General features: G+C 45.7%; 1 protein-coding gene across 1 annotated transcript; it reads left to right on the forward strand.

The window, feature by feature from the left end:
* Nucleotides 1-6471: 6471 nt before the first annotated feature.
* On the forward strand, nucleotides 6472-16952 carry ZNF488 (zinc finger protein 488). The gene is made up of 2 exons (XM_019718069.2): nucleotides 6472-6544; nucleotides 13303-16952. The coding sequence occupies exon 2, from the start codon at nucleotides 13457-13459 to the stop codon at nucleotides 14429-14431; it is 975 nt and encodes a 324-aa protein (XP_019573628.2). The 5' UTR covers nucleotides 6472-6544; nucleotides 13303-13456; the 3' UTR covers nucleotides 14432-16952.

Consider the following 16952-nt stretch of genomic DNA (forward strand, 5'->3'; position numbering starts at 1 on the left):
GTGTAAACACTCACATTTGGGATTTGATGCCTTATTTCCATCTTCATCAATTTTCTCTCTTCAATAAAAGAAAAGTTATACTTTGGGGATTGTCTTTGTGACAGAGCCCCAGAAAGCAGTTTCCAGGCTCTCAGCCTCACATAGAAAGGTGCTGGCTCAGGTAGTAAATGGCCATCAACTGTGACTGGATGGCCATCAGCTGTGGCTAGTTGGCCGTCAGCTATAACCAGTGAGCCATTGGCCACTAATATAACTGCTGTGGCTATGCTAGCAGGAAATGGGGGCTAGCAAGAAGATGGTGGCTGAGCCTGCAAGTGGTGCAGTGAGGGTTGCGAATGGTGTGGCTCCTGCTTCCTGTTTTTCCAACCCAGCTGCCAGTGAGAATATAGTGGTGTGACTCCCCTACCTATGACTCCGTGGGTGTTCCTTTTTGGCCTCACCATGTCCTGCATTCTTATGTGGGGAGCGGGAGTAGAGACCCCGCAGGCCGCCCTGCATGACAGTAATGCAGGGTGCCATGCGGGGTCTCTGATTCCACTCCCCACATAAGAACGCAGGATATGGTGACGCCAAACAGGAATGCCCACGGAGCCATCAATAGAGGAGTCATACCACTATAATCTCGCTGGTAGCTGGGTTGGAGATACAGGAAACAGGAGCCACACGATCCGCAATCCACACTCTGCCCTTGCCAGCCACCATCTGCTTGCCAGCCCCCCATTTGCTGCTAGCGTACCCACGGCACTTATATTAGTGGCCAATGACTCACTGGTTACAGCTGACGGCCAACTAGCCACAGCTGATGGCCATCCAATCACAGTTGATGGCCATTTACTACCTGAGCCAGCACCTTTCCACATGAGGACGAGAGCCTGGAAACTGCACTCCTGGCTCTGTCCCCACAGGGATCATCCCGCAAAGTTCAAAGGTGTATTCTGAATCTTGTTTTCCTCGCCTTGGACTTATCATTTTTGTCCTTTACAAACTAATCTTTGTAATAGATGCTCCAAAACATTGGGAAAAGCCAATAGCTTTACGGCCCTCCATTTCCCCTTCCCCCCATGGGTGTTCAGACATTTATAGAGTGACTGAATGAAGGAATGAAGGACCTGGGACTAAAGGCTGTTTTTTTGTTTTGTTTTTTTTTGTCAGCCTCTCAAGTATTCTCTCTTCCCCAATCTAACCTGCTCTGTACCCCTGACTCAAAAAACATGACCCACACAGCTGGCTGCAATTGTACCAATAATTCTGGTTACCTGGGACTCTACCTGCATCTTCTCTCACTAAAGGGAAAACTATAGTTTGTTCAAGTCCTGGCAGAAACTTCACACACTTAAACACCATTTCCCCCAGTTTCCCCTACCCTTTGCACCGTGGCTTGTCCCATCTTTCCTGGGTAATTTCTCCAACACTTTGCATTCTGTGAGGTCACCACTTTCTTGCACAATGCTGCCATTTCACAACTGAGGAGGCTCAGGAAAGGCAGAGAGGCAGAAGGATAGTTTCAATGAAATCTGGGTGTATTTTGGACACACTAAAGATGCAGCTGGCATGGTCACTCAACAGGGAGAAGGATGGGCTATCTGGAACTGTGATGGGGTCTTCTTGCCATGCATGGAGGATCTGTTGCCCCCGGGTCCAGACCACCTGAGCCGACATCCCTGCTGTTACCTGGGTCCTGTAGACCCAAGACAGGGGAGGATGCAGTGCCCAGCGAGAGTGAGAAGTGGCAAGTGCACCCTCCACCTTGGCCTGGGCACCACTTTCAAACACAGCAGGGGGATGAAAACACCATGGAGGCAGCCTATTCCAGGAAGTCCTGCTACATCCCCCGGCTGAGAGGGATCCAGCTTTGGCCAGAGACAGCTGGGATGGTGGGGCTGCATTTCAGGATCTGAGTCTGTGGTCAGTTCCCTGAGATGGGTAATTAATATAAAAACATGTGCTTTTTACACTGTGGACTCAATGAGGTTTCATGTCTCAGAATGTAGAATGTCCCACACTTGTCAGCAGAATCCTGATTGGTGGCCCAGGAGGGTTGGGAGCCTGATAAAGAAGCATCCCCACAGTAGGAAAGGCTGGATGTGGTTAGACACCTGTGGATGTGGGAGCTCAGTTTCAGAGGGTTTCAAATATCATCACTCCGTGATCCTACGACTAAAGGATCAGACAAGGCTGGAGAGTCTGGGATTGAAATCAGGTTCTTTTAATTGGAAGAACATGGGGTGGTACTGAAATAGATTTTGAGGTTCAGAGGGTGTGTTGCTGAGTTCGGACTGCAAGAACCAAGGAGGTCAAGAAGAGCCCCTTTCAGGGCACACACAGTGAAGTGACAAGGATCTGTAAATGGTGTCAGGGGTGGAGAGCCCAGAATGAACTGAGGCTATCGAGGAGATCAGAGGACAGCAAATTCTCCCTTAATTTGGATGGGAGCTGTCGTGCGGGGAGTCATGCGGGGTCTCTGCTCCCGCTCCCCACACTAGAATGCAGGATATGGCCAGGCCCAAAAGGAACACCCACGGAGCCATAAGTAGGGGAGTCATATCACTATATTCCCTCTGGCGGCACTATAGTCTCACTGGAGGCTGGATTCACACTATCCACAACCCGCCATCCTAACTGCAATCCACGCTTGCCAGCCCAGCCGCCATCTTCTTGCTAGCCCCCACTCTCTTGCTAGCGTAGCCACAGCAGTTATATTATTGGCCAATGGCTCACTGGTTACAGCTGACGGCCAACTAGCCACAGCTGATGGCCATCCAATCACAGTTGATGGCCATTTACTACCTGAGCCAGCACCTTTCTATGTGAGGCCGAGAGCCTGGAAACTGCACTGAGAACAAAGGACTGCATAGATCCATTGGCTGCCAGGGAGGCTTGTGTCTTATAAAAAGAAGTTTGTAACTTTTGACCACCTTCACCCATCCACACCCTTTCCTCTGGCAACAACCAATCTGTTCTCTATATTTATGAGTTCAGGTGGGTTTTTATTTTTTATTTTTATTCCCTCCTCTCTCTCTCTCTCTCTCTCTCTCTCTCTCTTTGGATTTCTCAGGTGAGATCATGCATTATCTGTTTTTCTCTGTCTGACTTATTTCACTAGGTATAATACCCTAAAGGTCTATGATGAAGTGGCTGCTTGGCCCTGCAACAATTACTCAATATCACCTGCATACCTCTAATGTGAAATTTTCAGACAGATTGTTTCATATGGAAAAATATGCAGTGGGGATAGATCACAGTTATGGATTTCTTTATATTGAACTATCCTTTCATTTCAGGGAGAATCCCACTTGACTAGGTGTAAGACCTTTTTAATGTGCTGCTGAATTTGGCTTGCTAGTTGAAAATTTTTACATTGCATTCACCAGGGATATTAGTCTGTAGTTTTCTGTCTTGTAGTGTCCTTATCTGGCTTTGGTATAAGAGTAATCCTAGCTTTGTAAAATGAGTTCCTCTTCAATTTTTAGAAGAGTTTGGTAAGGATTGGTGTTAATTCTTCAAATGTTTAAATAGTATTCACCAATGAATCCATCTCGTTCTGGGCTTTCTTTTTGGGAGGTTTTTTATTACTTATTTAATCTCCTTACTCATTATTAATATGTCCAGAATTCTATTTCTCTATGATTCAGTTTTGGTAGGTTGTATATTCTAGTTTTCCATTTCTTCCATATTGTCCAATTTGTTGATGTGTAGTGGTTCAGAGTAGAATTTTATGATTCTTTGTATTTCTGTGGTATCAGTTCTAATGTCTTCCCTTTCATTTATAATTGTATTTATTTGGGTTTTAGTTCTTTTTTTATTGGTCAGTCTAAAAGTTTGTCAATTTTGTTTATCTTTTCAAAGAACCAACTATTAGTTTTGTTAATCTTCTATTGTTTTCTTATTCTCTTTTTATTTATTTCTTCTCCAATCTTCATTAGATCTTTCTGCTAATTTTTTGCTTAGGTGTTTTTTTTTTTTTTTTTAAGTGTAAAGTAAAGTTGTTTATTTGAGATATTTCTTTTTTCTTTTTATTAAGGTTTATTGGGGTGATAAGTGTTAGTAAAGTTACATAGGTTTCAGGTGTATAATTCTGTAATACATTATCTATATATCTTTTTCTTAATATATATGTTTATTACAATTAATTTCCTTCTTAACCTGCTTTTACTGAATCCCGTTTGTTTTGGTATACTTTTCCATTTCCGTTTTTTAAGATGTATATATATTTTTATTTTCCTTTTGATTTCTTCTTGATCCACTGGTTATTCAAGAGTGTGTTGTTTAATTTTCATGTATTTGATATTTTACAGCTTTCTTCAAGTTATTAATTTCTAGCTTTATACCATTGTGTTTGGAAAAGATACATAGTTTGATTCCAATCTTCTTAAATTTGCTTAGGCCTACCATATAATCTATCCTAAAAAACATTCCGTAGGTTCTTTGAGAAAATGTGCATTCTGCTTCTGTTGGATGAAATTTTTTTAATTTCTTATTTTTTTAATTAAAGTTTATTGGGGTGACAATTATTAGTAAAGTTACATATGTTTCCAGTGTACAATTCTGTAATACATCATCTATATATCACATTATGTGTTCATCACCCAGAGTCAGTTTTCCTTCCATCACCATATATTTGACCCTTTTTACCCTCATCTACCACCCTCCTCCCCCCTTAGCCTCTGGTAACCACTAAACTATTGTCTGTGTCTATGAGTTTTTGTTTCTTCATTTGTTTGCCTTTTCCTTTGTTGTCTTCAGTTTTATATACCACATATCAGTGAAATCATATGGTTCTCAACTTTTTCTGTCTGACTTATTTTGAAACCATCAACAAAATAAAGAGGCAACCAACCAAATGGGAGAAGATTTTTGTAAACAATGTCTCCAATAAGGGGATAAAATATATAAAATATATTATATATATATATATATATATATATATATAATATAAAAATATAAATATATAAAAATATCCAATATTTTGGATATTTTTAGATATTATAAGGAACTCATACAACTCAACAACAACAAAAAAACAAACAATCCAATTAAAAAATGGGCAGAGGGCCTGAAGAGAGATTTCTCCAAAGAGGACATACAAATGGCAAATAGACATATGAAAAAATGCTCAACATCACTAATCATCAGAGAAATGCAAATAAAAACCACAATGAGATATCACCTCACCCCAGTCAGAATGGCTATCATCAACAAGACAAATAGTAACAAGTGTTGGAGAGGCTGTGGAGAAAAAGGAACCCTCATACACTGTTGGTGGGAATGCAGACTGGTGCAGCTGTTATGGAAGGCAGTGTGGAGGTTCCTCAAAAAATTACGAATAGAATTACCATATGACCCAGCAATCCCTCTCCTGGGTATCTACCCAAAAAATCTGAAAACATTTATACATAAAGACACGTGTGCTCCAATGTTCATTGCAGCTTTGTTTACGGTGGCCAAGACCTGGAAACAACCAAAATGTCCTTCGATAGATGAATGGATAAAGAAGTTGTGGTATATATACACAGTGGAATACTATTCGGCGGTAAGAAAAGATGAAATAGTACCATTTATGACAACATGGATGGATCTTGAGATTATAATGCTAAGCAAAATAAGTCAGACAGAAAAAGTAGAGAACCACATGATTTCACTGATATGTGGTATGTAAAACTGAAAACAACAAACGAACAAGATAAACAAATGAAGAACAAAAACTCATAGACACAGATAATAGTTTAGTAGTTACCAGAGGGTAAGGGGGAAGGGGACTCTAGAAGAGGGTAAATGGGGTCTGATAAATGGTGATGGAAAGAGAACTGACTCTGGGTGGTTAACACACAATGTGAGAAATAGATATTGTATTACAGAATCGTACACCTGAAATCTATGTAACTTTACTAACAATTGTCACCCCAATAAAGTTTAATTAAAAAAAACGGGTAATATAATATAATATAATATAATACCAGGTTTTATATTAATTTTTGCTCCAAAAGACGCATAGGAGCTGATTGTCTGGCTAGGGCTTATTAAACAAGGTAGAAGTCTCAAGGTACAGGGCGAATGAACACGGCAAGCGAAAAGCCTGGGCCCTCGCTGTGCACCACCTCCAGAGGCGGTCGGGGCTGCAGGTACCGCTAGGGGACTGGAGCCTGGATAGTCCGGCAGCTGCCAGGCGTCGGGGAAAGGCCAAGGCAGCTGGGATCTCAGGCTTGGGTGGCAGAGCTGAGCTCGGAGGAAGGCTGGGCCCGCGGAGCGGCCAGGGTGCAGGAGTACGCTTGGAGTCCGGAGCTCTGGCCAGTAGTGCCCTTGAAGTGAGTCCCCTTTGCGCCCCGCTGAGCAGATTCGGTCGAGTGACAGGTTGCTCCCGGAAAACCCGTGGGCCACTGGATTTGGGCGTGGCCAAAGGCCCCGCCCCTGAGGAGGGATCAGTCGGGAAGGCGGGGTCCCGCCCGCCTCCAGGGCTCGCGTTCCAAGTTCCCACCCAAGTGGTGCGGCGCTCGACCCGGAGGCGGCCAGGATACAAGTGCTTCCCCGGCGCCGATGGAGAGCCGAGGTGAGACGCGCTGTCCTGCCCTCCCGGGACCGAGCTGCTAGTGGCCGTAGGGGTCGCGATTCCTCTTGTTTTTACTGGCCTTTCCTCGGGGCAGAGTTTTAGTGCCGCCTTGAACTGCCGGATTCTTCCCTTCCCTCTGTCACCTGCTTTCTCCATCGCTCTCTTTTTTTTCTCCCAGTGCCACCCCGTCCCTGCCCTCTGCCTCTCTTTTGTTTCCTTGTTTCTTCCTGTTTTTCTCTCTCATCGATCTCACTTTTTCTGGTCTCTCTGTCTCTCTGTCTCTCTGTCTCTCTCCCTCTCTCCCTCCCTCTCTCACCACCTATTGCTCTCTCTCTCTCTCTCATTCTCTCTCTCTCTTCCTCCCTTTGCCGCAAGAAATCTACCTTGGATTTTTCCTTCTCCTATGTTGGGCTTTTTTCTTCTTGGACTGCAATTCTTTTCATCTACCCACCTACCCACTCATCCTGTTGCTCAGTTATTCTTAGTCAGGGCTTGTGCCGGTTCTAGAATAATAAAGGTGCATCAGATCCTTTCTCCAACAGATTCTGTCCAAAGATCTGGGCATACAACATGTTCAGTGCCTGTTGTGGGGAAAATACATAAATAATCAAGTTATAAATCTCTGAGTTTTCAGGGTGAGTTGAAAGAAAATATTTGGCTTTAGAGACAAGGCATTGATTGAATCCTTTTCTGGACATTTGACTTTAGTAATAGGCACAGACAGCACCTCAGGAAGCAAAACCTTGCAGGAACATTTAGGGGACACTGGGGCCCACACCATCCTTTGTGGAGGCAGTGCAAGGCCAGGTTGGTAGGGAGGAAAGGAGTGGGATTTAGAGCTCAGTTGTGGAGAGACAATAGGGAGGCCAGGGCTTTGCATGTGAAATATTTGGGCAAGAGATGAAATAAGAAATTCACTGTATATTTCCAAAATGTATATGTTTCAATGCTGATGTGCAGAAACTAAATTACATGATTACTGTTGAATGAGACAGACATTTTATAGCAATTATTGTGGCATTCGAAATTAATGTTTTTGTATACATTAGGTAGGACCATGGTGGAAATATTTCATCTTAACATCAAAGATTGTCTTAGATACATTCTAAGTGAAGAAATCTGGATAAACAAATCTGAATCATTTTTGAGGAATAAAATAGAAGTATTGTATAGCAAAGCAATTTTTTGCTTTTGGTTAACATTTAATTTTGTCAGAATGACATGATTTCCTTACTTGATATTTTATAACATATAGCTGTATATTCAAGCACACATATACTCAAACTACATAATATATATTCCTGTATATAGATAGATAGCTAGATAGATAGATAAATACACACACAAAGTTGTAAAAAGAAAACTTATTTGTTTTTAAAGCTATTAATTACCACCTAACACTTGAAACTTTGGCTTCTTATAAATAATTTAACCTGTGTTTTTAGTTTATTATGCTGTTTAATGGTACTTCAGCTCATTTAACTGTTCAGTTGATATAGAAAAGGAAATTTGTCAGTAGATAAGTCACACAGAAGAAGTGAACAAAAATTAAATATGACGGAAGAGGATTGCAATGTGTTTATTGAAATAATTTTCATTTTAGATCAAAGAATGTTGGACAAATTCCTAGGTATATGCATGAAACTTTGATTTGGGAGACTGTTTTCTGGATTGGAGAGTTAAATTGTCATTTTAACCACTGACTTACAATGTATTAGAATTTTGGGGTGGGGTGGGGTGAAAGGGATGCTTTTCAAATGATTTGGAATTATCATTTGTGTTTTGCTTAGAAGATTTCTTTTTTTAGAAACCCAAGAGGTCACAACTTTTCTTTAAAATAGATAATCACACCATTTTAAAAAATTCAAAGTTAAGTCTTGAACTGCATGCAATGCTTTTAAATTTATTTTTAAAATTTTCCTGTAAGTAGGCGGTAACACCCCTTTCTAGTAGATAACACTATGGTTGGCATCAGGTGGAGTCTGGCTGGGAAGTCTGATATACAAATTTGGTCCACGTGGCCAACCTGTGTTAGGACTCCAGCTGACCTCATTGTGAGCCTGGGTTGGCTGCATCCTGGGAATCCTGTATTTGGTTTTGCTTCAACACAGCAGACGTTGATGCTAGAAGGGTGTAGGCATAGTTGGACATGGAACCTATGGAGTCTGGCCAGGAAGCGCTCCTCTCCCCCAGCTCCATGGCACCACCAGCCAGTCTCTAGGGAAGCGTGGGTATCTTGTCAGTTTTTAATTTTCTCAGATTTCCATGGTTAGGAGGATGCCTAGAAAATGTGTGTTTCTCTTCTCAAGGAAACCCAGGATTTCACAATCCATATGTAGAAGAGGTGGATAGACCCTCCAAAAGGGTCTGAGAAGAATCTCCAGAGTTTAGGGAAACCAAAGGATTGGATCACAGGAAATATTTGCTATGCTTGTTGTTTTAGCTGAAGAGGAAGAAAGACACAGGAAGGCACTGGCTGGTGGTATAGATGGTGTCACTGAATAAGCTCTAGGTTCTGAGCTGTAGTTTGGAACTACTGGAGGTTGAGCAGCTAACTTGGGGGTGGAGAGTACTTTAGATATCTCAGGAAAGTGAGGTCTCCCAGTTGTTTGCTAAGAGCTCTTTTCTCTGTAAGTGGAAGGGGATGGAGGAAAATGCCCGGCCATTTGGACATTCATTAAACATTATTGAGCACTGATCCCCAGGAACACGTAAGTAGAGGGAAGGTGGCCATGACTTTGACTCTGACCCTTTGCACTAGTATAATAATAAATGGATAAATTGATACTGCCTGACGTTTATTGAGCCAGGCTCTTTAGCACTTTAGATATGTTAATCTATCTAATCTTTACAACCACCTGCTGAAGTGGGCACCAAGGTGATCCTTTTCTATAAGTGAGAAAACAGGCAGGGAGAAGATCAGCACCTTGCCCAGGGTCACAGGTTTGATAAGCGAGAGCCAGGTTTGATCCAGGCATCTGACCTGAGAGCCTGTGCACTTAACCGCTATGTGTGATGTGAAGCTTGCTGATTGCATGGGATGGCCTCGGTATGGCCTGAAAAGGAAAGTAATATGCGTGAACGTGGCCAGTGCTTCCCAGATCATCATCTGCTGTCAGTGCCCTGGGAATGGGTAATAAACAAAGAAACATGTGCTCTTAACACCATGGTGTGGGTGAAGCTGGGTGAAACTTTATTTCTGAGTGTAGCACTTCCCATGTTGGTCAGTAAATCCCTGGTTGGTGGCCCAGATGGGTTGGGATCCTGAGGGAGAAGCATCCCCATGGTAGGGAAGGCTGGATGTGGTTAGACACCTGTGGATGTGGGAGCTCAGTTTCAGAGGGTTTCAGATAATCTCTGTAATCCCGTGATCTAATGATTCAGAAAATGTTGGAGAGTCTGAGATTGAAGTCAGGTTCTTTTAGTATACGTGCTGCCGAAGCGATCACTGAAGTCAGGTTCTTTTAATAAGAGGAACATGGGGTGGCACTGAAAGATGTCTGTGAGGCTCAGAGTCACGTTGTTGATCTCAGACTGAAAGAACCGAGGAGGACAAGAAGAGCCCCTTCTCAGGACACACATGATAGAGTGACGAGCAACAGTAAATAGTGTCAGGGGGTGAGAGCCCAGAATGAACTGAGGCTATTGAAGGGAGAGGAAGACAGCAATGGGTTCATTGATACTGGTTGGGAGCACAGAGAACAAGGGCTGCATAGATCCACTGGCTGCCAAGGCAGCTGGTGTCTGTGCAAGGAGAAAGAAGGAGCAGCTTCGCCTTGCCTAGAGATAGAGAACCATCCTCTATTTCCAAAAGGCATTGGAAGGTCCAGGTAGGGAAGGAGGAGTAAGACAGTGCATGTGATCTCTTGACCCACAACTAACTGGCCAGGGTATGGAGTGACCCCAGAAGTGACATCACATATCTGCAGTGGTCAGGGTGGTGTTGTGGTATGTGACAGAGATACATGTAGCTTGGAGATGGCTAAGACTCAGAGTCAAATGCTGACCCTGGGAAAGAGCCTGGGAATCTATCAACAAGAAGAGATGAGCATTAGGAGGGGGCAGAGGCTCACTGGGTACAAACTATGTCACACTTATGTCATTTTCCATTTTGAGAAGCTCAGATCTGGTGATGGTTGCAGACAGAGGGGGCTGAGGTTAGATGGGGCCCCAGACAGAGTTCTGTAGGGCATTCTTTGCAATTGCCTGAGTGACCTTACCCCAGCAATGCTGATTCACGTGACAGTGGTGACCCTCAGGGAGGTTGGGGGGCATACCAAAGGTCCCCGGTCAGCATCTTTGTCCCCTCCTTTTCTTCTTCCTCCTCTTCATGATGATGATGATGATGATGATGATGATGTCATCTCCTTTTCTTCTTTCTCTTCCTTCTCATTCTCATTATTAAGGTTTATCTGATGGTACTGATGGAGGGTTAAGTTGGATGAATATTAACACAGCAGTTGGCAGAATCCGGATCCACAGTGGTCTCAAAATGCTGGAATGTGGCACTGAATTTAGTGGCATGGTATTTGGCAGAGTGTAGATGAATGTCCTGGGGTTGAGACATGCAACTTTTCTCAGATGGTTGTTGTGAAAATTCCATTCCTCTGGCATGTAGACACTTATGCTGTCAATGAACAGTGATTTCTATTCTTACATCATGAAGGATCCTGATATTCCATCATGCAGTAAAACCACACGTCCGAAAGTTTAGTGCTGAGAAGAGGGTTGTCACATCTATTGCTCAGGGCACTCTGGACAGTTCTGGCCACAGGCTCTACATGGCTGTGGTTGACAAAGCTTGCCTGAGCTATAAAGGTAGCCCAGTGGGGCTGTCTGCAGAGGGATGTTTGGGTGCAGCAGGACCAGCAGGACAGCAGGGAGGACCCTACCCAGGCTCGGGAAAGATAGCATGTGGTTCTACACTGTCATCTGGAGAGCTGTTTGAAAGAAAGAGAGATGGGGATGCAAGTGTGTGTGTGTGCGTGTGTGTGTGTGTGTGTGTGTGCGCGCATTATATGTGTGTTTGTGAGTGTATGTCTATGTGTGAATGTATGTGTGAGGGTGGAATATGCCTGGTGTGTATATCTTTGTAGAACTCATGGAAGCTTAGCAATAGGGCTTCAAGCCGATGACTCTTTGAGAAATGGGGAGAACTGGCTTCACCCCAATTAGAGTCATGCATTGGTAGGTTTGGGAAGGACTGTGGAAATAATGTAGCCCAAGCCTAGTCTGTAGATGGGAAATTGAGACTGAGGGATGTGGGATGGTCAGTTCAGGGGCACTGGGTGGCCTGATGTGGCCACCTTCATTTCTTCAAGAAACATTGGCCGGCACTAATCTCCGATGTCAACAGCATCCCCTCTGAGGAGTTAGTTTGGAAGGGATGTTAAGAAAGGCCCACAGATCCCCCTGGCAGCACAGTTTGGGCTTGGTGTTCATGGCCAGGGACACTGTGAGGGTGACATGGACAGTGCAACCAAAGCTGGCCTTGGGGACACACTCTTGGGTTTGAATCCCAGCTCCACCTCCTACTTGCAGGTGACGTCTGACATATCTAGTTTTGCAGAACTCGTGTCCTCCTATCTGTGAAAGAGGGGGAAGATGGAAGGAGGTGACGTATGCATAACACCTGTCACAGTCTCCTGCCACCAAGATAGAGGGAGGGTGGGGTGCCTGGGCTTCCTTTTCCACGTGGGGCAGGAGGCAGTGCGAGAGGAAGGAGCAGACATGAGCCCACGTGGTTACTTACGTACAACAAGCCCCGGGAAGTCCCTGTGAAGGAGAAGCTCAGCCGCCCACTCCTGAGGGTCCTCCTGGGCCTGGGGATAAGTATTTTCTAACGATGAAAACGGAGCTCTCAGTGGAGTGTGGACCTGCAGTACCGCTCACCAGCTGAGGGGGGCGCTTGATGATGGGTTTCTTGTTTCAAGAACTTGCTGGTGGAGCTGATTAGGGAAAGACTGGGATGAATGTCTCCCCAGCAGTGCTGATGGCACCCTTTCCTCCTCCGTGCCACCTTCATTCCATGTCTCCCCTCAAAACTTTGAGAACAAGTGGAGGATGGTCCACCTGAGTAGGCCCAGCAAGTGGGCACAAGAGGACAATTGACAATTGTCAGGTGAGCAGAAGAAAAACAAGTGGCCTAATGTGTGAGGAGAACCAAGTATCGATCGATACTTCTGGTGGGTAGAGACAGGAGAGACCCCTGCTTGCTCTAGGGGTAGGCCAGGCAGAGAAGTGGCTGCCCCCCAGGTGTAGGAGCAGAGGCCAGGCACAGCCCCAGATCCTTCCTGCCATGCCTGGGTATTTATACCTTCAGCTTTTATCTCTCTGCACACCTGTGCCTGCAGGAACTCCTGTCCCAAGGTGCGTAAGGTTCTTGGCACTTCTGATGATTTGGGGGGGAATTGGCAGGCTGAGTAGCAAGGAATGAAAACTGCCCTAAATCAGAGTGCAAACATGTGAGAGCTGTCAACAAAGTCAGAACTGGCTGGTGGTGGCCTTGTGTGCTCTGTAGGACAGCAGCTGCTGCCTGGATGCTGACAGGTGTGGAGGCAGTTCTGAGCTGCATCTCTGGGTGGCAGCGTTGTGCAGTGTGGTATTTCCCCCCTGATGGAGTCCCAGAGGTGAAAGTAGGTGTCGTAGGGCTCTGAGATGGTGAGTTGCGGCATCTATAGTAGTCAGGGTTCTTTGGATGCAAATAACAACTAGTGACCAGTACCTCTCTCACTGCCTGTTGCTTCCTCTCTCTGCAGAGTCCTGCGGTCTAAGTGGCTAGCCCATCCATCACGGGTGCCCTTCAATCTCATAGTTCTTCCCAGGCCAAGCCCTCCAGACCGCCAAAGCCCCGAAGACGACAGCTGCTGGAGTGTCCACGCTGTTTAGCTGTCCCAGGCCCTGCTAGTCAACATGGCTACTGGGAAGGGGGCTCTGCACATCCCTTCAGCTGAAAACAGATGGCAGCTTAGTGAACCTGAGCAGGGCCGCAGCTGCAAGCCCATGCTGCGAGAGAAAACAAACCACCTGGTTTCTGAGGCTGCCATGGACATTGGTGGCCAGGATGAGTCCTATACTGAGCTGGCACTGTCAGCAACCCCAGGCAAGTGCAGCTTGGGAAAGCCACTGGCTCAGGAGGTGTGCTGGGAACAGGGGCAGAGCGCCTTTACAGAGGTGCCTCGGCTCAAGGAAAGGCTGGAGGGCAGGCAGGCCAAAGATAGGGAGGATGATGACCTCACAGGCCAGCCTCGTCCCCAGCAGCTGACCCAGGACTTTCCCAGGGAACTAGCTGGCAGCGTGGTCTTCTCTGCATGGCCCAGCAGAGCCCGAGGGGAGCAGAGAAGTGCCTTCAGCAAACCAGCCAGGTGTCCATCAGGGAGACCTGCGCCAACCTCTGTCTTCCAGGCAGGCAGACCTGCAGATGTGCTGGGGGAGCTGTTGGGGCTCATCAAGACAGTAGATGCTCCTTGTTGGGGTCGACTTTTAAACTCCAAGCTTTTGATAGGTGATTTCTGGAACTTGCAAACATTGCCACAGAATGCCCCTCTCTGCAGTGCTTTCTTGGGTGCTCCCACACTGTGGCTAAAGTGTGCCATGGCCCAGATACCCACACCCTCATCATCCTCCTTCACTCCCTCATGGGCCCTCCTGCCACCCAAATTCACCTCCCTCGGCTTATCCACCCAGAACTGGTGTGCAAAGTGCAACCTCTCTTTTCGACTGACTTCAGACTTGGTTTTCCATATGCGGTCCCACCACAAAAAGGAACATGCAGGGCCTGACCTGCGTTCTAAGAAGCTGAGAGAAGAGGCCCTTGCATGCCCCATTTGCCATGAGTACTTCCGGGAGTGCCACCATCTCTCGCGGCACATGACTTCTCACAGTTAACAGGCTGTGGAACAATCTCTAGGTGCAGTGTCCAGCATTTGCAATGAGGCAGAGATGACTCACCGGGGCTTCCCTTGAAAAGGATATTTGCAGTTGTCTGCAGGGCTGTCTACATTGGAATGCACAGATGAATAGCTCAGCCATAATTTGAGAAAGACAGCATTTGACTGATGTGTTTTGAAGTAAATAATGTCATGAAATAAAATGATACTCGTTGCTAACCCAGGGTATTGGGACTACTAGGCACAATGTGTTTTTAACATCTTCAAGAAGAGGGCCCTGCTCCTGTCACCATTCCTTTTGCTCCACATGGAACCAAGTTTGGCCCACAGCATGGACTTTGGAGACAGACAAACCTGGATTTGAGTCTTGACCCTTTTGCACATTAGACCTGACTTTGGACAAATTGCTTTAATTGTCTGAGCCCCAGTTTCCTCATCTGTAAAATGGAAATCATGACACCTTTGTTTTAGGGATGTCGTCAGGGTTACATGGAAAGACGTGTGGGAAATGGTCAGCACAACACCTGGCACAGTGAGATCACTGAGTAAATGATATCTGTTATTATTGTCCCGATTAGCCAGCTATTGTTACTTAACACAATCGAAGTGGCAAACAACCACTTAGTATTTCTCACTCGCATGTGTGTGGGTTGGCTGGGGTTGAGCTGGTCTTGCTGGGTTTGGCTCCAGGTCGCATATTTAGGTCCATGCTCTTAGGACTGATGGGCTACCCAGATCACGCGTTTCTCATGGTTATGCCAAGATCACAAGAGGGCAAGTCCAAATACACAAACACGCCTCAGGCCTCTGCTTTGGTCACTTCTGCTAACATGCCCTTGGCCAAAGCAAGTCAATGGCCAAGCCCAAAGTTATGGAGTGAAATGGGCATGCTGCCTATGGTGAAGTCGTGATGAGGGAGTGGGTGTTTTGTGCCCCCTGTAGGGGCATGAAGAATTGGGGTAAATAATTCAACCATGGTTCTTCACATTCTGAATATGTGAAAAGGGAAAAAAATGGAACAAGACACTTCCCTACCCACTACATATCCCTTAGCTCTCAGGAAGAGAGCGTGAGCAAAAGCTTAAGGCTTAAAACATTGTGAGAATTGGGAGAGTTCTGGATCCCATTATTATCTATTCTGTTTATCCATGTTTGTCTTTGCAAACTTCAGGTCATAAACTCTGATGTCACATGGGCCAGTTTGTGTGAAAGCCACTTGTTGGGAGTTCTTTCTAGTCAATGCAGTTCTTTTGAGTGATTTCCACTTCGCTTTCAGGATTTGTTCATTTGACCTGCAGTTTGAAGCCCTCTGGTGTTGCCTCCATTACACAGCTCAGGCTTGTTTTTGGGAAGGAGCCGGTGGGGGTACCATGAGGGTGGCATGACTAAGTCAGACTCATAGGGAGGGGAGTGTGGCACCCCCAGAGGCCTCCTGAGGAGTAGGGGCATGAGCTGAGCCTCAAAGTCCAGCAGGGGCTGGTGATCCAGCAGGGCAGTGGCTAGGGAGGAGGGAGCTGCAAGGCCACTGTGAGGAGAAGTGAGTGGGGAGGTGGCCCTAAGGAGGTGATGGGACACATGAAGGACTCAGAGGAGAGGAGTGTGCACCAGGGGCAGGAGGGCTGTCTCCGAGAGGTAATTTAAGGGGGCCTCTAGCTGTAGCAGGAAAGGTGGGCTGGATGAGCGATGAACCCCTGAGCTGTTCCCCTTTGCATTTGGAAGAAGCCAGGGGTGCTCCCTGCAGATACCAATGGAGTACCTCCATTCTCACAGGGAGGCTTGGAAGTCCCACTTTCCCTAAGAGAGACCAGGAATGGTCTACAGGCCGGCCCCTTTGGGAGCTACATGGTGGCAGAATTTGCCCACAGAAAGGCTGTGCCTAAATTGGGCTGAAGCTGCAGGGAGCCTCCCTCCCCTGCTGCCCCATGGGGGGCAGGAAAGGGCACCTTAAAAGGTTTGAACCTGAGGCTCATATCCCCAACAGCTAGAACAACGCAGGCATGTGGCTGGTGTTCAACAGGTATTTGTTGAAGGAATGAATGAAATGCCTAGTTCCAGCTTCGCCACTGGCAAGCCTTGAATCAGCTTATTACAAGGGGTTTTGACATCTGTCAAATGTTCCTCTCGCTTATTGGATTGGTCCATAATTTCTGTGAAATCACTTTGAAAGGCATAAATGCACTATATTTAGACAAAATAGAAATTTAGAATTGAAAGAGACTGTAGAGTTCTAGTCCATTCCCTCACTTTGCAGCAGTGAGCATGGAGGCCCACTGATGAGCTGACCTTCAAAGTGATGCAGGGCAAGTGGAAAGGTCAAGGCTGGATCCCTGCAATACCTAGATCTGTGCATCTTCCCTGGCCTGCCGATGCTCCTTGAGGAATCACAGCTACGGCCTCAAATGGAATTATTACTAACAGTGACCACACCATTTACTAACAAGGGAGATATTTTGAAAAAAAGAAATTTAAGTTAATGAAATTAAAGTTGTGAAGAAGCACAACAAAACATCTTCCCTCAA

The sequence above is a fragment of the Rhinolophus sinicus genome, linkage group LG07, assembly GCF_036562045.2.
Source record: "Rhinolophus sinicus isolate RSC01 linkage group LG07, ASM3656204v1, whole genome shotgun sequence".
Lineage (NCBI taxonomy): Eukaryota > Metazoa > Chordata > Mammalia > Chiroptera > Rhinolophidae > Rhinolophus > Rhinolophus sinicus.